A 22,813-nucleotide genomic window follows, 5' to 3' on the forward strand; every position below is an offset into this window, starting at 1 on the left:
ACGTTTTATAGTGTTGTGTATTTCACTGCTCTTTCATTTGCATTGCTTTGTTCACAGTCTAATCTTTTTTGTACTTTTATTAAGTAGACACTTTTAAAGATCTGTCCAGGGACGACAAATAAAAATAGCCGTTGTGGCTAATTCTGCTGCATTTGCAGCAATGTTGATTAATGTACACCGTCCGTGTTAAATAAAGCAATAGATGGATAAAAAGCACAATTGGTTTAGAAAATGGATGGATGCAACGTCTGTGATAATAAACAAAAGTTAAGGTAGTCCTGGAGTATAAGTTTTTAGAAATTGTGCTGGATTCACAAAATGTGAAGAAATTCAACATATCAACATATCGGCTAGATACTTAATATATAATTCAACAACAACAAAAAACCCTGATTCAAATTACTGTATCTCAAGCTGGACTAACAAACTTAAATTGGTGCAAGTTTTTGTTGTTGTTGTTGGGGTTTTTTTGGTTAATCTTAAAGGACCAAAAATAAAAGCCTACACTGCAAAAACTGAAATCTAAGTGAAAATACAGTAAATATCTCAAATAAGGGTGATATTTGTTTATTTTCTTTCTGATAAGATAGATCTTCTGACTAAGCAGATTTCATGTTAGAGTGTTTTACTTGTTTTAAGTGTTTTGGTCCTAAATGATGTCAGTAAGATATTACAGTTGTTGCTGAGATTTGATGACCTATATTCAATAAAACATGCTTTAAATTAGAATATCAACTGTTGCCGAGCTGCGTCCTCAACACTCACAAGTATAAAACAGTTTTGTATATAAAAATATACAAGATATATATATATCTTTTTTTTATTATTTAAATAAACAATTACAAAAGTAATTTATTTATTTTTATTTTTTTTTAAACAAACAAAAAACTAAAAATAAAAAATTACAAAAGTAAAACCAAGATACTGCCCTATTTATAACGGGACGGCGTGGTGAAGTTGGGAGAGTGGCCGTGCCAGCAACCTGAGGGTTCCTGGTTCAATCCCCACCTTCTACCATCCTAGTCACGTCCGTTGTGTCCTTGAGCAAGACCTTTTAACGGGGCAACTTGTGGGAACCCATCAGCGTTCCTGTTCTGTAACCCTCTACACTGTTTTTATGTCTAATCTTGAACGGGTTTGTGTTGAAAACTGTCATGCTATGTGGTCACGTTTTGTTTAGTTATGTTCTGTTTGGTTTTTAAACTTTTTGTGCACTTGTTTGTTTTGTCGCCATGACGACCAATTAGTTCACCTGATTCATTTGGACTCACCCACATGATTTGTTTTGACTCACGCACCTGTCACTAATCATGTCACTATTATTTAAGCTTGTAGTTGCCAGGCAGTCGGCCTGGCGTCATTGTACTCTGTTTCATACCTATTTCATGTCATAGTTCATGCGGCCCTGCTCACGTCACCACAAGTGAGTTTTTGTTTGTTAAATTCCACAGTTAGTGCCTTTCATTTTTATGTCCATAGTTCTGCCTTTGTGTTAGTTTTTTTTTTTTGTTTCATTAGCCAGGTTTTTTCCCCGCCTTGTGCACGCCTTTTGTTTGCACTTTTTTCATAGTGGTTAATTAAACATGGCTTTACCTTCACGCCATGTCTGGTCCAGTTCCTTTGCATTCCGGGATAACAAACCACATCACAGTCCACGTTTTGACAAAAACAAAGTTTCGTTGTACTTGTGCAATGACAATAAAGACCTGTCCTATGCTACCACAACAAACAATAGAGATTGTTGACAATCACTTGCACGTGTGTGAATTTAAGGGAAATGTTTGCGCAACATCAAAATATGTTTTGTCCTTGCACAGATGTGCTCAGCTCTTTTCTTTCCCCCTCATCCTCCCTTGTCTCCGACACCAATGCTGGCTGAAATCTTCCATCCGGCCGCCAAGGCTGGGATTTATTGGCTCTTTGGTTGCTATTGTCTGGAGATGTAATTAAACATCTGAAAGCACTTGGAAATTGCATTCTTTGGCTGGTCTTCCTCATGAAACCTGCTCATAATTACTTTCTTTCTGCATGTTGAGAATGATATTTGAAGGGGGTCGAAGTGGGGGACTGTCTGGCACAAATGACAATTTACTGGTGTGTGTGGTGCCTTGATATAACACACACTGAGAACAAGTCCTTGAACATTCTGTGGACCTCGTCTGCTTGAAGACGCTCTACAAATAACAAATACCGTATTTCATTGAATTGCTGCTGGGTATATAGTACGCACCTGCCTAGAATTACTGCCGGGTCAAACTTGTTTCGCAAAATATTATTTTTATTAGCGCATGTTTAGAATTTCCGCCGGGTCAAACTCGTTTCGCCAAATAATTAGCATATGCCTAGAATTTCCGCCGGGTCAAACTCGTCACGTCACGAGTGACACTTCACCTGTCATCATTTTCAAAATGGAGGAGGCTGATTTCAATCATTTGAAATCGCATAAAGGGAAGAAGATTAAGAGCTATTCAGTAGGATTTAAGGTCCAAGCTATTGAATATGCTAAAAAGAACAGTAAGCAGCTATGTTTTATTAATATACCGTAGCTGCGTGTGTCAAATATGAGTCATCAAATGACTCCCGCCTCCTGGTGGTAGAGGGCGCTAGTGATCCTTCTTGTGACTACTCGGCTGCAGAAGAAGTGACAACAAGCAGCAAGAGTGAGCAGCGATCCTTTATTTTTTCCTCTCGCTTGCACTTTTAACATGGAGGATTACATATCTAAAATAAAACAGTTTTCTAAACTGGACTTTCAATGGAAGCAGGAGGTAATAAAGGAAGATCTCCATCGAGACAGAGACACTTTAAAAACTGAAGAAAGATAAGGAAGACTTCTATAAACAAGTTATCAATGCTTTTGATCAGAAGGAGCTGCACATGGACTTCATTTATAGGTAAAGGGACGGCGTGGCGCAGTGGGAGAGTGGCCGTGCGCAACCCGAGGGTCCCTGGTTCAAATCCCACCTAGTACCAACCTCGTCACGTCCGTTGTGTCCTGAGCAAGACACTTCACCCTTGCTCCTGATGGGTGCTGGTTGGCGCCTTGCATGGCAGCTCCCTCCATCAGTGTGTGAATGTGTGTGTGAATGTGGAAGTAGTGTCAAAGCGCTTTGAGTACCTTGAAGGTAGAAAAGCGCTATACAAGTACAACCCATTTATCATTTAAAGGTAAGACCATAATAACGTTTTTTTTCATTAAATTTGATATTAATGATGGTATCCTTACATCACACTAAATTTTTTAAACGCAGGCCTAAATTTACCGCATGCCTTTGGTAAGTGCCGGAGTGAAAAGAGGTTTTAAATTAATTAGCGCCCCGGCAGCAATTGAAGGAAATACAGTAATCCCTTTGACAAAAACTCTTCACTAAGCAAGAAGCCAACCTTTTAAAAGCAGAGACTCCGCACCTTCTGCTCTTATATCAAAGCTGAGAAATGATTTTGACTCGAGAGAAAAATGTGTCTCTGGGGGTTAATGTTGACATTGATACAATGTTGATATGTTCACATATTTATTGATAAGTGAACATATCAATGATTGGTATGTTCACTTAAAGCTGTAAAAGTTTGCTGTACAGAATGTGCCTTTAGGTTCCTTATTTTTTTCAGCAACACTAAAACCAAAAGTCACAATGTCCGACGGAATTCTACAAACAGATCACCTCAGGGTTGTTTTGGTTTCCATGGGGATTAATTGGGTTCACCTGCCTCTGGTTAATGCTCAACAACAGGTGAGCGTGCCGACCACTCACCAGAGGCAGGTGAACCCAATTAATGCATTTTGGGAAATTCCCTTGAAATCAATGCGGCTTTCTTCAAAGTTCCACAACTCCCACATTTTTTTTATCCGATTCAAACTGTTCCAACTTGAAAAATATTCAGCCTGTCCAGAGATGTTGTGCTAGTCTACTTCAACAATTATAAGAAAATTCCAAAATTGCTTCTTCGTCTTCTCCAGATATTCTACCTTCCACATGTTTCACCCGATTCAAACAGTTCTAAATTCAAACTGTTCAGCCTATTCGGGAATGGCGGGCTTTCTCTTGACAAAATTCCCAGATTTCCCAGAATTCCGTGTTTTCCGGGACATTTTCTCCATTCAAAATCAATTGGCCATTTTTCAAATTTCCACCATTTCCAAATTTTTCAACCGACTCAAATCATTCCACCATCCTGGAAATATGAATTACTCTTTTTCCAAGGTAAAAAAAAATTCCAGGATTTTTCCCGTATTCCGGGACATTTTTCCATTCAAAATGAATTGGCCATTTTTCAAATTTCCACCATTTCCACATTTTTTAACCGACTCAAACCATTCCACCTTCAACACATTCCACCATCCTGGAAATATAAAGTATTCTTTTCCAAGCTCAAAAAAATTCCAGGATTTTTCTAGAATTCCTGGTTTTCAAAAGCCCTATTTTCACCCTTTTTTACGGCGACGACTCCTTCCACAACTGGGAAAAAAAATAACAGTTTGACCAAAATACCAGGAAATTCCGTAATACCATTTTTCAATTCAACATGTTACTACTTCAACATTTCTCCACCGATTTTAAAAATTCCAACACCAACCATTTCAACTCATTCACGTTTTTTTTTTACCATTTTCAAAAAAAAAACTATTTTCCTGAAATCCCCACAATTCCCTTGAAATCAATGGCACATTCTTCAAAGTTCCACAAATCCCACATTTTTTAATCCTATTCAAACTGTTCCAACTTCAAAAGTATTCAGCCTGTCCCCAAATTGTGTGAAATTGTGTGTGGTCTACTTCAACAATTACAAGAAAATTCCAGAATTTCGAAATTGTGTGAAATGGTGTGCTCTACCTGCGATGAGGTAGCGACTTGTCCAGGGTGTACACCGCCTTCCGCCTGATTGTAGCCGTTGCCTGATTTCCACCATTTCCACATTTTTCAACCGACACAAATGATTCCACCTTCAACACATTCCACCATCCTGGAAATATGAATGACTCTTTTTCCAGTTTAAAAAAAATTCCAGGATTTTTCCTAGTTTTCCGGGACATTTTTCCATTCAAAATGAATTGACCATTTTTCAAATTCCCACCATTTCCACATTTTTTAACCGACACAAACCATTCCACCTTCAACACATTCCACCATCCTGGGGATATAAAGTATTTTTTTCCGAGTTCAAAAAAATTCCAGGATTTTTCCAGAATTCCTGGTTTTCCAAAGCCCTATTTTCACCCTTTTTTCCGGCGACTACGCTTTCCACGACTGGAAAACAGTTTGACCAAAATTCCAGGAAATTCCGTAATACCATTTTTCAATTCCACATGTTACTACTTCAACATTTCTCCACCGATTTTAAAAATTCCAAAACCAACCATTTCAACTCATTCACACCATTCAAGGTTTTTTTTATACCATTTTCAAAAAAATTCCCTCTTTTCCTGAAATTCACACAATTTTGGGAAATTCCCTTGAAATCATTGGCACATTCTTCAAAGTTCCACAACTCCCACATTTTTTATCCGATTCAAACTGTTCCAACTTCAAAAATATTCAGCCTGTCCCGAAAATGTGTGAAATTGTGTGAAATTGTGTGAAATTGTGTGAAATTGTGGGGTCTACTTCAACAATTACAAGAACATTCCAGAATTTCGAAATTGTGTGAAATGGTGTGCTCTACCTGCGATGAGGTGGCGACTTGTCCAGGGTGTACGCCGCCTTCCGCCTGATTGTAGCTGTAGCCTGATTTCCACCATTTCCACATTTTTCAACCGACACAAATGATTCCACCTTCAACACATTCCACCATCCTGGAAATATGAATTACTCTTTTTCCAGTTTAAAAAAAATTCCAGGATTTTTCTCGTATTCCGGGACATTTTTCCATTCAAAATGAATTGGCCATTTTTCAAATTCCAACCATTTCCACATTTTTCAACCGACTCAAACCATTCCACCTTCAACACATTCCACCATCCTGGGGATATAAAGTATTCTTTTCCGAGTTCAAAAAAATTCCAGGATTTTTCCAGAATTCCTGGTTTTCCAAAGCCCTATTTTCACCCTTTTTACAGCGACTACGCTTTCCACGACTGGAAAACAGTTTGACCAAAATTCCAGGGAATTCAGTAATACCATTTTTCAATTCAACATGTTACTACTTCAACATTTCTCCACCAATTTTAAAAATTTCAACACCAACCATTTCAACTCATTCAAGTTTTTTTTTTACCATTTTTTAAAAAAAAAACTCTTTTCCTGAAATCCCCACAATTCCCTTGAACTCAATGGGACTTTCTTCAAAGTTCCACAACTCCCACATTTTTTATCCGATTCAAATTGTTCCAACTTGAAAAATATTCAGCCTGTCCCCAAATTGTGTGAAATTGTGTGTGCTCTACTTCAACAATTACAAGAAAATTCCAGAATTTGGAAATTGTGTGAAATGGTGTGCTCTACCTGCGATGAGATAGTGACTTGTCCAGGGTGTACGCCGCCTTCCGCCTGATTGTAGCTGAGATAGCCACCAGCGCCCCCCCTGAATCCAAAGGGAATGAGTGGTAGAAAATGGATGGATGGATGGTGTGCTCTACTTCAACAATTACAAAAAAAATTCCAGAATTTCAGTGGAACTTCAGCATTGGAACATTCACACCCAATTCCTTCCGGAATCGCCTCATCTAGTTTATTTATTTATTGTTTCCGCCAAAAAACCCCATCTCAGGCCTTCATGACAAAGCTGGCATATAAGTGACGGTGTTATTTTGAGATTTGGCATCCTTACCCACGGCGCATGTGATGTCTCCCTCTCCCTGGCTCCTGTTTCCATGGCAACCCTCCTTGTTATCATCCTCCCGCCGTTGTCGCTCTCTGCCTCCATGTCCGTGGCCGAGATCGAGCCGTGCTCCTCCAAAGAAGACGCCCACAGCGACGCAGGCAGGAAGAAAAGACAAATAGGAAGATAAGAAAATGCAACGTCTTTTTGACTCCATTGTGCAATTTTTTTTTCCCTGGTAGGGCCGCCGTCATGCCTCCGGTCACTCGCCTGCCGCCCGACGCCGCCCCGGTGACCCTTGGCCCCGGGCATCTCCCGTGGCAGGAGGGCCACACCATCCTGATAGTGGTGGTGTTCTGTGTGGTGTGTCTCCTGCTGCTGTCGGCGCTCTTCTACAGCCTCTGCTTCCACTGCTCCCTCGCTTCGGTGCCGTCGCCCGACCCGCCCGGCGCCGGCAGGGGCAGCCCCGATCGAGAGGACGCCACCTTCAAGTGCAGCCCCGATCGAGAGGACGCCACCTTCAAGTGCAGCCCCGATCGAGAGGACGCCACCTTCAAGTGCAGCCCCGATCGAGAGGACGCCACCTTCAAGTGCAGCTCGTCCGACGGCCTGTCAGCGGGGAACCGCCTCTGATTCTGATGGCGGCCTGTCATTGTGTCTTTTCTCTCAAGTACTATTGTTGTGTTACTTTCAAATTGTTTAGTTTTAATCACACCTTCATAGACACAAAAGTATTCCATGCTGCTAAAAAAAATAAGTACTCAAATTATTATTTTTTATTGTGTGCCTGAATATTTTTTTCATGTTGCATTTGTTTCCGGTCCCTAAAAGTTCTTTCTTTGATGTGCTTATCTTCGTACTTTTGTTTGCTTCTTGGTTCTTTCTTTTGATTTTTATGTGCTGTTACATTAAATTATGTTTTGTTACGCTTCGTTACTTTATATCGCATGTAATTGTAAAGCTGCAACAATGAATCAGTTAGCAAAAATTCCAGACTTTATGAATCGTTCTTCGCTAACAACCATAACATTTTGAAGGTGTGTTATTGTTTGTGCTACAGTGCCATCTTTTGGACCACTTTGCTCACTGCAGGTGCCGAACGTCCACAATATTTTCATCTGTTTAGTGCTTTGAAATGGAAGTATGTGGAGGGGGGCGTGGCCTGCAGGGTGTGACGGGACCGGCCTCAAAGACAGCGACAGGTGAGTAGATGGCCCAGGTGGGCCTTGTCATCGAATAAGCTGTCGCTGTCTTCGAGACCGGTCCTGGCACACCCCTTAACGTGGCAAGCCCGCAGGCCACGCCCCCCCCTCCCTCCACAAAGCACAAATGTCGTTCTGTCTTCTAGTCATCCAAAGCATTTCTACTCGTATGGATTTTTCATTTGTCGCTCTAAGCAACGTTTGAAAGTTTCAGCGTAAATTCCAGACTGTAAGGGGCTACTTACAAATGCTGTTCAGTTTTCTAGTCATCCATATCAATCAATCAATCAATCAATGTTTATTTATATAGCCCTAAATCACAAATGTCTCAAAGGACTGTACAAACCATTACGACTACAACATCCTTGGAAGAACCCACATAAGGGCAAGGAAAACTCACACCCAGTGGGACGCCAGTGACAATGATGACTATGAGAACCTTGGAGAGGACCTCAAATGTGGGCAACCCCCCCCCCCCCCCTCTAGGGGACCGAAAGCAATGGATGTCGAGCGGGTCTAACATGATACTGTGAAAGTTCAATCCATAGTGGCTCCAACACAGCCGCGAGAGTTCAGTTCAAAGCGGATCCAAGACAGCAGCGAGAGTCTCGTCCACAGGAAACCATCCCAAGCGGAGTCGGATCAGCATCGTAGAGATGTCCCCAACCGATACAGGCGAGCGGTCCATCCTGGGTCCCGACGAGCGGTCCATCCTGGGTCCCGACTCTGGACAGCCAGTACTTCATCCATAGCGTTTCTACCTGTGCAGATTCTTCATTCGTCACTCCAAACAACGTTTGTAAGTTTCAGCACAAATTCCAGACTGTAAGGCGCTACTTACAAATGCTGTTCTGTCTTTTAGTCATCCATAGTGTTCTACTCATGCAGATTCTTCATTTGTCGCTCCAAGCAACGTTTGGAAGTTTTAGCGTAAATTCCAGACTGTAAGACGCTACTTACAAATGTTGTTCCCTCTTGTAACCGTCCTTTGCGTTTCTACTCGTGTGGATTCTTCATTCATCGCTCCAAACATTTGGAAGTTTTACAGTGTAACTAAAACAATTCATACTTACTAGACCGTCCAGCGTGTGATGTCTATAGGAGTGTTTTCATGCACATCTGTACGTGCTACCTGTAATGGAAGTAGCATCGTTTGCATGAGCTAATATGCTAACACGTTTGCAGTACTATCCTCTACTCCTACTTGTGGGGGCTTCCTACCAGATGTTGCTAATGTCTTTATACTTTTTCCTAAAGTCCAAACCTGCAATAATGTAGGATTCCAATTCCCTGGGGGCGAGAGCCACCACTCTCTTGGTGATGGACGTGTGCACTTTAGATCATAGTAGAACAATCCTTTAAAGCAGGGGTGTCAAACTCAAATACAAAGTGGGCCAAAATGTAAAACTGAACAGAGTCACGGGCCGAGGTTGAACAAATTAACCTTTTAATATGGACCCAAACAAGTTTTGCATTGAATATTGAACAAGCAAGGCTTATATAACTTTATAGTCACATGCAAAATCCAGTTTCAAAAATAATCATTAAAAAATATCAATGGCATATCAAATAAAATTTAAATACAAACTGAAGGCCTCTTTTCTATTTGCAGCCCTCTGAGGTAATGATTTAGGGCTATATAAGTAAACATTGATTGAAATATCAAAATAAAGGCTAATATTAAATTTGAAAATAAAAATGACAATATCAAATTAATCAAACATTCAAGCCTTGAAGTAGCAAGAGAAAGTGCATGAGTAAAACATTAATTATTCCTTGGGGGGGGGTATTGTAGCGTCCCGCAAAAGTTAGTGCTACAAGGGTTTCTGGGTATTTGTTCTGTTGTGTTTATGTTGTGTTACGGTGCAGATGTTCTCCCGAAATGTGTTTGTTATTCTTGTTTGGTGTGGGTTCACAGTGTGGTACATATTTGTAAGATTGATAAAGTTGTTTATACGGCCACCCTCAGTGTGACCTGTATGGCTGTTGAACAAGTATGCTTCTGCATTCACTTGTGTGTGTGTGTGTGTGTGTGTGTGTGCGTGTGTGTGTGTGTGTGTGTGTGTTTTAAAGCCGCATATATTACGTGGCTGGGTTAGCACGCTATTTCTATGTAGGAAAAGCGGACGTGACGACAGGTTGTAGAGGACGCTAAAGGCAGTGGCGTTAATGCACGCCCCCTATATTGTCGTCCGGGTAGAAATGGGGAGAATTTCGGGAGAATGTTTACCCTGGGAGATTTTGGGGAGGGGCACTGAAATTTGGTCCGGGAAAATCGGAGTATGAGTATTAGTGGTGAATGCGGTGTTACAGCGGCATCGCCGCTGTATAAAACCGGCGGGCCAGCTCTAATGTTAATTTCATACTGCCTCAAGGGCCAAATGAAATCACACGGCGGACCAAACTTGGCCAGAGTTTGACATCCATGCTTTAAAGGATCTTTGTTACGGCGCACGCCCAGTCTGTTTCTCTCACATCTGCGGGAGCACCGAGAGGCTCTGCTGTGAGCTCCACAGGACACGCCCACCACGCTTGCCGCACAGACCGTGTCCATGCGTCGCCACAGCCAAAGACAATCTGCTATCAGCGCACCTGGTTCTAATCAGATAAGCAGCATGAGGACCAGTACACCCAAGGATCCTTGCGGGAACTTAGTTTCTCAATGGTGTACCTACCCTCCGTCGCCCTAAAAGTGAGCTGTGAGTCTTTCTCTCGCCCTGGATCATCTGCCTGCCCAAACGGACTGCTTACCTGTTTTGTCCCTCCTCTCTCCCAACACAACATTTACAGTAACACTCAGCAGCTAATCTACACACATAGTCACACACATACGCTCTTGGATTTTGTCACACACCATTTTAAGTTTATTAATATTATTTAGTGTATATATATGATTATTGTTCCTCTTTCCCTGGTGTCTGTTGCCGTCATCTCCCCTTAGTAAACATCACAATCCTGTGACTAAATACAAACACATGCCAGCTCCCAATCATATAAGAAAATTGTACATTATAATTCACCACAATCCCTTTGTAGCCTGTATCTTTGATGTAAGCTACCTGGCGACATGGCTCTAAAAGTAGTTAAGCTAGAGGAAACGCTACTTGTTCAAAAAGTAGAGAAGCTACCGGGAAATGTAGCTTGGCTAAGTTTCCTTGCGGGAACTTAGTTTCTCAATGGTGTACCTACCCTCCGTCGCCCTGAAAGTGAGCTGTGCGTCTCTCTCTCGCCCTGGATCATCTGCCTGCCCAAACGGACTGTCTTCCTGTTTTGACCCTCCTCTCGCCCAACACAACATTTACGGTAACGCTCAACAGCTAATCTACACACATAGTCACACACACTCTCTTGGATTTTGTCACACACCATTCTATAGTTTATTAGTATTATTATATACATATTGACTATATATAGAATAAATCATTGTACATGAACCCCCTTGTGTCTGTTGCCGTCATCTCCCCTTAGGAAACATCACAATCCTGAGACTAAATACAAACACATGTCAGCTCCCAATCATATAAGAAAATGTTACATGGTATACACTTCCTTTGTAGCTTGTAGCTTTGATGTAAGCTACCTTGTAGCTACTTGTAGAACAAGTAGTGAAGCTACTGGGATATGTAATTAAGCTACGTAGTCTAGCTACATGTAGCTTGTGACTGCCCACAGCAAACAAGTCTGCACACATTTGAAGCCAACTTGCTTTAATTCCACTGAGCTGAAGCTCACTGATACGCAAACATCCACGGAAGAAGAATAAATTCAGTTGTCAGTAGCGGGCAACACTGCCAGAAATATCTCCAGCATAAATGTTCAACCACATGGCAGTGAACACTTGTTGGTGCGAGGAAAATCTCCGTGCAGACTTATTTATATTCAAATGAAATAGATGCGTGTGATTAAGCTGTGTCGTGAAATCCCATGTTGTCATATTCTGTCAGTCAGCAGCCCAAAAGGCAAACAAGCACATGTCTATCAGATATTGGGATCTTGTTAAGTGGTTTTCCCAAAAAGTGCAGCAATACAAAGTAATACAGGTCAATTAGTGACTACAGCATCAGTTAGACTTTTACCAGAGACCGGGGTTCAGGACACGGAACACGTTGTGCTCTTGGAGCAGTGGGAGTCAGAGGAGCCGTCATGTGACTCTATGATGGAGTCCCCGCCGTCCGAATCCGGTGACACCAGCTCCAGGTGAGCGTCCTCCAGGCCGTCCTGTAAGACGTCTTTGTAGTGGGACTGAGGAGACAAGTTCAAGTTCAAGTTGATTCATTATCGTCCATTCCTCGACATACTTGCCAACCTTCAGACCTACCAATTCAAGAGATGGGGGCTCGGGCTACGGGGGGTTTGAGTTGGAAGGGAGGCGGGGTTTGGTGGTAGCGGGGGTGTATATTTTAGCGTCCCAGAAGAGTTAGTGCTGCAAGGGGTTCTGGGTAACGTATTTTTCGGAGTATAAATCGCTCCGGAGTATAAGTCGCACCTGCCGAAAATGCATAGTAAAGAAGGAAAAAAACATAATGTGGAGAGGCGGAGCCGACGGTCCGACACAGCGACAGGGCACGCTGGAGCCCGGCCAAAGTGGCGGTAAGGAGGCGGAGAATGCGTGCGAGCGGCGAGGCGGGGCATGCCGGGAGCGACGCCACAAGCGAGATCAGGTGCGTGGATCACGCACCTGGACACAATTTATGAATCCTTTTGCAAGGGGCGGCAGCTGTGAACGTGAGGAAGAGTGGCGGAGAAACAAGGAAGAGAGCGACAGCGAGAGGCAGAGGCAAAAGACGTGGACGGCTGAAAAGCGACACGGAGGACAAGCGGTGAGAGCGCGACGGAAACTGAAGAGCAACCCGCAAAAGACTTTCTTGATTGAAAAAAAAAGACGTCTACACCTGCTCAAAGATGTCCCTGCTTCGTCTACTTCTTGTTGTGTGTGCAGTTGTGGACTGAACCCCAAAAGCCCTAGATGTTATTGTAGCGTCCCGGAAGAGTTAGTGCTGCAAGGGGTTCTGGGTATTTGTTCTGTTTTGGTTATGTTGTGTTACGGTGCAGATGTTCTCCCGAAATGTGTTTGACATTCTGGTATGGTGTGGGTTCACAGTGTGGCGCATATTTGTAACAGTGTTAAAGTTGTTTATACGGCCACCTTCAGTGTGACCTGTATGACTGTTGACCAAGTGTGGTTTGCATTCACTTGAGTGTGTGTGTGTGTGTGTGTGTGTGTGTGTGTGTGTGTGTGTGTGTGTGTGTGTGTGCGTGCGTGCGTGCGTGCGTGTGTGTGTGTGAGTGGGTGCTTGAAATCAACATTATCGTTAAACCAGTTAAAAGCTCACACGTTTCTGCATTTCTTGACATCTTCGAGTAAAGACCATTGTTAAAGACGTCCAAAGCTACATTACTATGTGACTGGGCTGGCATTTTAAGGCACGCCCCCAATATTGTTGTCCGGGTGGAAATCGTGAGAAATTCTAAGGAATTGTTGCCCTGGGAGATTTTTGGGAGAGGCACTGAAATTTGTGAGTCTCCCGTGGAAATCGGGAGATTTGGCAAATATGTTTTTCACATTTACAAGACATTTAAGAACTAAAATGACACTTTCAGCACAGTCCCACTAAGAGCAGACATACACTACAGGGAGTAAAGACAGGACCGCTGACGGGTCAGCCACTTACGGCGCCCCTTAAAAAGGTGTGAAACGGGTGAATATTCAGTCAAAGGCTGGACCCCATGAGAAGGGTTCCGGACTGAGGCCAAGGGGGAAAAAACTCTTAGCCGTAGCACACATAAACATGTTACATAGAATCAATCAGACTTGCAACAGAGGTGAGGGAGCGGGTGATACGGACGCTACTCAGCCGTCCATTGCCCCTAAGGGAAATCGAGCGGTGGTGAAGGCGTGGGGCGAGCTCATTGGCAGCATTTGAAAACAACGACGCGTGATCGCCGTACCTTATGGACTGATGTTTCCTCCGCCCGACACTCCTCCGTAGAGCCTTCTGGAGAAGGGCCCGAAATCTCCATCTTGATGCGATGAGAGTGAATGGATTTGATGTCGTCTTCGTCCTCGCCGGCCATTAGTGGGAAAACCTGCGAGTGAGGAATGAAAAATACCAAAATAAGTTCAAAAAGCAATATACATATACATATATATATATATATATATATATATATATATATATATGTATAAATGATAAATGGGTTGTATTTGTATAGCACTTTTCTACCTTCAAGGTACTCAAAGCGCTTTGACACTACTTCCACATTCACACACTGATGGAGGGAGCTGCCATGCAAGGCGCTCACCAGCACCCATCAGGAGCAAGGGTGAAGTGTCTTGCTCAGGACACAACGGACCTGACAAGGTTGGTACTAGGTGGGGATTGAATCAGGGACCCTCGGGTTGGCACGGTCACTCTCCCACCGCGCCACGCCGTCCCTATATATATATATATACATATATATATATATATACATATATATATATATATGTATGTGTGGGAAAAATCACAAGACTACTTCATCTCTACAGAACTGTTTCATGAGGGGTTCCCTCAATCATCATATCATATATATATATATATATATATATATATATATATATATATATATATATATATATATATATATAAACATCATGGAGTATTCAAAGTGTGCAGTTTTTTTACTAAAATAGGGAATTTTTACAAACTAATTATTCATGTTTACATTGATTCTTACGGGGAACTCTGCTTCTTTTTACGAACTTGACTTTATCACGTTGAAGAACCAATGAAGTTGTTAAATGGAGGTTCCACTGCAAGTGATTTTGTGTTCGTCCTACCAGTCCTTCCTCATCTCCTGTGGCTTCAGTCCCAAGCACGATGGTCTTGCTGATGGTCTGGGTCTCAAATTGAGGACACGCCGCTTGAGCGTTGCCGTCTTTGTCTCGCTTTCCTTTCAGCCAGTAGGTCTCGATCTCCACGTTGCCCTGAAAGATGAACAGATGGAGAGAAAGTCTATTGATCACATGATCCAATGCAGGAGTTCTTAACCTTTTTGAAGGGATCGAGGTATACAAAAATGTTGGTCATTTAACCCTTGATTTTAATTGTATTCAATATTTAAATCTAACCTACTTTCAGTTTAACAGGATTTTGTCAAATGATAAGAAAACATGTGTTGATCACAAAGATCAAGGCTTAGGTCAGGCTGATTACAAAAATAACTTCTCATCAAATGTACTGCAAAACAGCTAATAAAAATTAAATGTACATCCAATTATCCATCCACCCACCCGCTTGTCCCTTTTGGGGTCATGAAGTGTTTAAATGAATGAATTATCACAAAATGTATGGTAAATAATAATGTTTTTTTACAATAAACTTTGAGTAAAACTAAGTGCAAATTCACAACTTTAGTCAGAAATAAAAACTTCTCTGACTTTAGCTCGAGCTTCTTCTGTTTGTTTGATGTTGTCATTACTGCCACCAGTGGAGGAAAAGTGTATTACAACTGAGAAACAGCTATTTTTTGGCTGCCATCTAGGAGGTATTCACGGCCCAAAAATGGGCCCCCGCCCTATGGTTAAGGAACACTGGCTTAATGTATTGTTATTAGCACACATTCTACACACAATTGTTGTACATCGTTGGTGTCAAACACATTTTAGCTCAGGGGCCACATGGAGGAAAATCTGTGCACACGGGGGCCGGACTATCAAAATCATGGCATTAAAGCAGGGGGGTCCAAACTTTATCCACTGAGGGCCGCACACTGAAAAATCAAAGCAAGTGGGGGCCATTTTGATATTTTTCATTTAAAAAAAAAAACAATACAATATATGTATAAAAAATATACATTTTGGCCTCCACTCAGGTTTAATCTCAGGGACCCCAAAGGGTTTTGGTCAAAAAAATATTAAAAATGTGTCATTATTCAGTATTATTTTTTTATTATTATTCAAGTTTTAAATCTCTAGATCAACATTAAGTCTATCTGTCAATATTATGATTTTAAAGATTTAAGTTGTGTGCTCTTTTTGTCACAAAAAAACTGTTTTTTTAAGGAAAAAGCACAAAATATGCAATATTTTCACCCCAAAAATGTTTTAAGTGGAATATTTGAGATTTTATAATATTTGGAGCATAAAAAAGATCAATTACTCATAACACCAATGATTTTAATTAATTATTATTTTTTGAGCAATGACACTTAAAAACAAATCACACTAAAATAATTGGGGATCCAAAAGGGTCCCACTCATTAAAGTGTTAAAAAATAATATATATATTTTTTTACTGTTACTTTTAACACAATAATCTCCAGATCAACTTCAGATCAATCCGTCAATTATAAGTTTTATTGTTGTTGAGGTTTTTTCTTTGTTCATTTCAGGTCCTTCTTTAGAAAAAACAGCTCAGTTTTTTATATGGCAAACACAAAATATGCAACATTTTCCCCAAAAAATATCTCAAAGTGGAATATTTAATGTGACGTAATTGAAGCCTTGAATAGGTCAATAATTCATAATGACATTGATTTTGATTTATTATTATTTTTGAAAGAAAGAAACAGCCTGCATGGCAGCTTTGTGTTATTAGAGTAAATATTGCAACATTTTCTTGTTACATTTCACCCGTTTGCTCCTTTATATCACTTTTTATGTTTCAAAATGTTTTCAATCGTATCGTTAGAATGTGTAAAAAATGACCTGCAAATGGCCCCCGGGCCGCACTTTGGACACCCCTGAGTTAAGGCTAAAAAATAAAGACAACTTCAAATTGTTTTTTTTGTCTTACTTTGGCCAAAAAAATAGAACAAAAATCACAATAAAAGTATAGAAAAAATACCAGCAGCAGTAAAGTTTAGATCCATGAAGGAAAGAAGAAAATAAATGAATGTTTATAACTGAATACATTTACATATGCATCATAATGTGTTTTCTTTTGCAATATTTTGAAAAATAAATTAAGTAACGTTTATAACAACCTTTTTCCAAAACACAATATATAATGTGAGATATAACAAGATAATGCTTACATTTATCATTTGTTTTCAAAACGCTTACAAAGACGTGGGACACCAAACATTTAGTGGAGGACCCCAGTCTTATAACTTTTTGAAACATTTTGAAAATTCCTAGCGTCAACATTGATGGAATATTTGTGCACTGCAAAAAGTGTTCAAAAACAAGAAAAAAAATACAAAAATGAAGGGTATTTTACTTGAACTAAGCAAAATTATCTGCCAATAGAACAAAAACATTTGGCTTGTCAAGACTTTCCAAAACAAATAAAATTAGCTAATTTCAATGAACCCATAAATAGCTTAAAATAAGTATATTCTCACTCATAACAAGTGCACTTTTCCTGGTAGAAAAAAAAAAAGAGACCTTTTTGCTCAATATGTTGAAAAATATTCTGAAATGAAGTAAATGCTAGTACCATTAACTAGACACACATATATATATATATATATATATATATATATATATATATATATATATATATATATATATATATATATATATATATAAATATATATATATATATATAAATATATATATATATATATAAAGACATGCACCTGGGGATAGGCCCCTCCCACTTCCAAAGACATGCACCTGGGGATAGGCCCCTCCCACCTCCAAAGACATGCACCTGGGGATAGGTTGATTGGCAACACTAAATGGTCCCTAGTGTGTGAATGTTGTCTGTCTATCTGTGTTGGCCCTGCGATGAGGTGGCGACTTGTCCAGGGTGTACCCCGCCTTCCACCCGATTGTAGCTGAGATAAACGCCAGCGCCCCCCGCGACCCCAAAAGGGAATAAGCGGTAGAAAATGGATGGATGGATGGATATATATATATACATATATATATATATATATTCATCCATCCATCATCTTCCGCTTATCTGAGGTCGGGTCACGGGGGCAGCAGCCTAAGCAGAGAAGCCCAGACTTCCCTCTCCCCAGCCTCTTCGTCCAGCTCTTCCTGGGGGATCCCGAGGCGTTCCCAGGCCAGTTGGGAGTCATAGTCTTCCCAATGTGTCCTGGGTCTTCCCCGTGGCCTCCTACCGGTTGGTCGTGCCCTAAACACCTCCCTAGGGAGGCGTTCGTGTGGCACAGGAATTTTTATTGTATATATATATATATATGTGTATGTATATAAAATACAGCAAATATCACCCTTATTTGATATATTTAATCTTACTTAGATATCAGTTTTTGAAGTGTGCGGGCAAAACAGCAGCAGGCGGCTGTGGCCTGTGGGCCGTTTCTAATGCTAATCAAATATCATCCCGGGGACCATAGATCAGTCATTCAAACTGTGCAGGATCCAGCCCGCGGGCCTTGACTTTGACCCCCTGCTGTACACACGACATAAACCAGGCACAGGCGGTCTAACGCTAGAAACTTTTTCCACCAGCAGCTTTAGACGGAACTTTGCTGGCATTATCAGAGAAAGTAGTCAAGCTGCACTTTCCCGCTCTCAATGCTAAACATGTTCACCGCCCAGAGCCCAAACATTGCCAACTATTAGATTTTTTGTAAATAATTCAGAAATAGTTTTGTGGGCTTGCTGATACACAACATCTTCCATTTGCAGCGATGCCAGCCTGGGGGAAGGTTTTGGAACGGCAGATACATATTTATATTTATATTTATATTTATATTTATATTTATATCTATATTTATATTTATATTTATATTTGCCGTCGACACATTAGCACAGCGAGTTAGTCACATGTCCTACAGCAATTCCTTTTTTTGTTGTCACGGTCGGTAAGTACGGGCGGTGGGTGTCGTTGCCGCGGTGACGCATTTGACCCCTGACCTTGATGGTGATGATGCCTCTTCGTTCAAAAATAAAGTGGCTTCCTTTCAGGTGCTCATAGGTGGCGCTGCTGAGCTGGATATGCATCTCCTGATGGAGAGAACAGACAAGTGAGAAGAAGGTAAGATAGACAGCTTATTTGGTTGTGTTCCTCAACCTAACCTTCCGGGACATTCCATCACAGTGATGATGCCACACTTGTGATGTGATACAAACCCTGTTTCCATATGAGTTGGGGAATTGTGTTAGATGTAAATATAAACAGAATACAATGATTTGCAAATCCTTTTCAAGCCATATTCAGTTGAATATGCTACAAAGACAACATATTTCATGTTCAAACTCATAAACTTTATATTTTTTTGTGCAAATAATCATTCACTTTAGAATTTGATGCCAGCAACATGAGACAAAGAAGTTGGAAAAGGTGGCAATAAATACTGATAAAGTTGAGGAATGCTCATCAAACACTTATTTGGAACATCCCACAGGTGTGCAGGCTAATTGGGAACAGGTGGGTGCCATGATTGGCTATAAAAACAGCTTCCATGAAATGCTAAGTAATTCACAAACAAGGATGGTGTGAGGGTCACCACTTTGTAAACAAAATGTCAAACAGTTTTAGAACAACATTTCTCAACGAGCTATTGCAAGGAATTTAGGGATTTCAACATCTGCGCTCCATAATATCATCAAAAGGTTCAGAGAATCTGGAGAAATCACTCCACGTAAGCGGCATGGCCGGAAACCAACATTGAATGACCGTGACCTTCCATCCCTCAGACGGCACTGTAACAAAAACCGACATCAATCTCTAAAGGATATCACCACATGGGCTCAGGAACACTTCCAAAAACCACTGTCACTAAATACAGTTGGTCGCTACATCTGTAAGTGCAAGTTAAAGCTCTACTACGCAAAGCCAAAGCCATTTATCAACAACATCCAGAAACGCCGCCGGCTTCTCTGGGCCTGAGATCATCTAAGATGGACTGATGCAAAGTGGAAAAGTGTTCTTTTGTCTGACGAGTTCACTTTTCAAATTGTTTTTGGAAATATTCGACATCGTGTCATTCGGACCAAAGGGGAAGCGAACCATCCAGACTGTTATCCACACAAAGTGTAAAAGCCAGCATGTGTGATGGTATGGGGGTGTATTAGTGAACAAGACATGGGTAACTTACACATGTGTGATGGTATGGGGGTGTATTAGTGCCCAAGGCATGGGTAACTTACACATGTGTGATGGTATGGGGGTGCATTAGTGAACAAGACATGGGTAACTTACACATGTGTGATGGTATGGGGGTGCATTAGTGAACAAGACATGGGTAACTTACACATGTGTGATGGTATGGGGGTGTATTAGTGAACAAGACATGACTAACTTACACATGTGTGATGGTATGGGGGTGTATTAGTGAACAAGACATGACTAACTTACACATGTGTGATGGTATGGGGGTGTATTAGTGAACAAGACATGGGTAACTTACACATGTGTGATGGTATGGGGGTGTATTAGTGCCCAAGACATGGGTAACTTACACATGTGTGATGGTATGGGGGTGTATTAGTGAACAAGACATGACTAACTTACACATGTGTGATGGTATGGGGGTGTATTAGTGAACAAGACATGGGTAACTTACACATGTGTGATGGTATGGGGGTGTATTAGTGCCCAAGACATGGGTAACTTACACATGTGTGATGGTATGGGGGTGTATTAGTGAACAAGACATGGGTAACTTACACATGTGTGATGGTATGGGGGTGTATTAGTGAACAAGACATGGGTAACTTACACATGTGTGATGGTATGGGGGTGTATTAGTACCCAAGGCATGGGTAACTTACACATGTGTGATGGTATGGGGGTGTATTAGTGAACAAGACATGGGTAACTTACACATGTGTGATGGTATGGGGGTGTATTAGTGAACAAGACATGGGTAACTTACACATGTGTGATGGTATGGGGGTGTATTAGTGAACAAGACATGACTAACTTACACATGTGTGATGCATGTGTGATGGTATGGGGGTGTATTAGTGAACAAGACATGGGTAACTTACACATGTGTGATGGTATGGGGGTGTATTAGTGAACAAGACATGACTAACTTACACATGTGTGATGGTATGGGGGTGTATTAGTGAACAAGACATGGGTAACTTACACATGTGTGATGGTATGGGGGTGTATTAGTGAACAAGACATGGGTAACTTACACATGTGTGATGGTATGGGGGTGTATTAGTGAACAAGACATGACTAACTTACACATGTGTGATGGTATGGGGGTGTATTAGTGAACAAGACATGACTAACTTACACATGTGTGATGGTATGGGGGTGTATTAGTGAACAAGACATGGGTAACTTACACATGTGTGATGGTATGGGGGTGTATTAGTGCCCAAGACATGGGTAACTTACACATGTGTGATGGTATGGGGGTGTATTAGTGAACAAGACATGACTAACTTACACATGTGTGATGGTATGGGGGTGTATTAGTGAACAAGACATGGGTAACTTACACATGTGTGATGGTATGGGGGTGTATTAGTGCCCAAGACATGGGTAACTTACACATGTGTGATGGTATGGGGGTGTATTAGTGAACAAGACATGGGTAACTTACACATGTGTGATGGTATGGGGGTGTATTAGTGAACAAGACATGGGTAACTTACACATGTGTGATGGTATGGGGGTGTATTAGTACCCAAGGCATGGGTAACTTACACATGTGTGATGGTATGGGGGTGTATTAGTGAACAAGACATGGGTAACTTACACATGTGTGATGGTATGGGGGTGTATTAGTGAACAAGACATGACTAACTTACACATGTGTGATGCATGTGTGATGGTATGGGGGTGTATTAGTGAACAAGACATGGGTAACTTACACATGTGTGATGGTATGGGGGTGTATTAGTGAACAAGACATGACTAACTTACACATGTGTGATGGTATGGGGGTGTATTAGTGAACAAGACATGGGTAACTTACACATGTGTGATGGTATGGGGGTGTATTAGTGAACAAGACATGGGTAACTTACACATGTGTGATGGTATGGGGGTGTATTAGTGAACAAGACATGGGTAACTTACACATGTGTGATGGTATGGGGGTGTATTAGTGCCCAAGACATGGGTAACTTACACATGTGTGATGGTATGGGGGTGTATTAGTGAACAAGACATGGGTAACTTACACATGTGTGATGGTATGGGGGTGTATTAGTGAACAAGACATGGGTAACTTACACATGTGTGATGGTATGGGGGTGTATTAGTACCCAAGGCATGGGTAACTTACACATGTGTGATGGTATGGGGGTGTATTAGTGAACAAGACATGGGTAACTTACACATGTGTGATGGTATGGGGGTGTATTAGTGAACAAGACATGGGTAACTTACACATGTGTGATGGTATGGGGGTGTATTAGTGAACAAGACATGGGTAACTTACACATGTGTGATGGTATGGGGGTGTATTAGTGAACAAGACATGGGTAACTTACACATGTGTGATGGTATGGGGGTGTATTAGTGAACAAGACATGGGTAACTTACACATGTGTGATGGTATGGGGGTGCATTAGTGCCCAAGGCATGGGTAACTTACACATCTGTGAAGGCACCATTAATGCTGAAAGGTACATACAGCTTTTGGAACAACATATGCTGCCATTTAAACGCCGTCTTTTTCATGGACGCCCCTGCTTATTTCAGCAAGACAATGCCAATCCACATTCAGCACGTGTTACAACAGCGTGGCTTCGTAAAATAAGAGTGCGGTTACTTTCCTGGCCCGCCTGCAGTCCAGACATGTCTCCCATCAAAAATATGTGGCACATTATGAAGCGTAAAATACGACAGCGGAGACCCCGGACTGTTGAAGGACTGAAGCTCTACATAAAACAAGAATGGGAAAGAATTCCACTTTCAAAGCTTCAACAATTAGTTTCCTCAGTTCCCAAACCTTTATTGAGTGTTGTTAAAAGAAAAGGTGAT

General features: G+C 41.2%; 1 protein-coding gene across 1 annotated transcript in view; it reads right to left on the minus strand.

The window, feature by feature from the left end:
* Positions 1-11,648: 11,648 nt before the first annotated feature.
* The window catches only part of LOC133553655 (soluble guanylate cyclase 88E-like), a 62,806-nt gene continuing 51,641 nt past the window's right edge, over positions 11,649-22,813 (minus strand). The window contains exons 16-19 of the mRNA XM_061902116.1: positions 18,775-18,864; positions 14,779-14,925; positions 13,908-14,045; positions 11,649-12,200 (exon numbers count right to left, since the gene is read on the minus strand). Coding sequence (XP_061758100.1) covers positions 12,048-12,200; positions 13,908-14,045; positions 14,779-14,925; positions 18,775-18,864 — 528 coding nt within the window. The 3' untranslated portion in view covers positions 11,649-12,047. The remainder of the gene's footprint in view (positions 12,201-13,907; positions 14,046-14,778; positions 14,926-18,774; positions 18,865-22,813) is intronic.

Source organism: Nerophis ophidion, linkage group LG05 (assembly GCF_033978795.1).
Source record: "Nerophis ophidion isolate RoL-2023_Sa linkage group LG05, RoL_Noph_v1.0, whole genome shotgun sequence".
NCBI classification, from domain to species: Eukaryota; Metazoa; Chordata; class Actinopteri; order Syngnathiformes; family Syngnathidae; genus Nerophis; species Nerophis ophidion.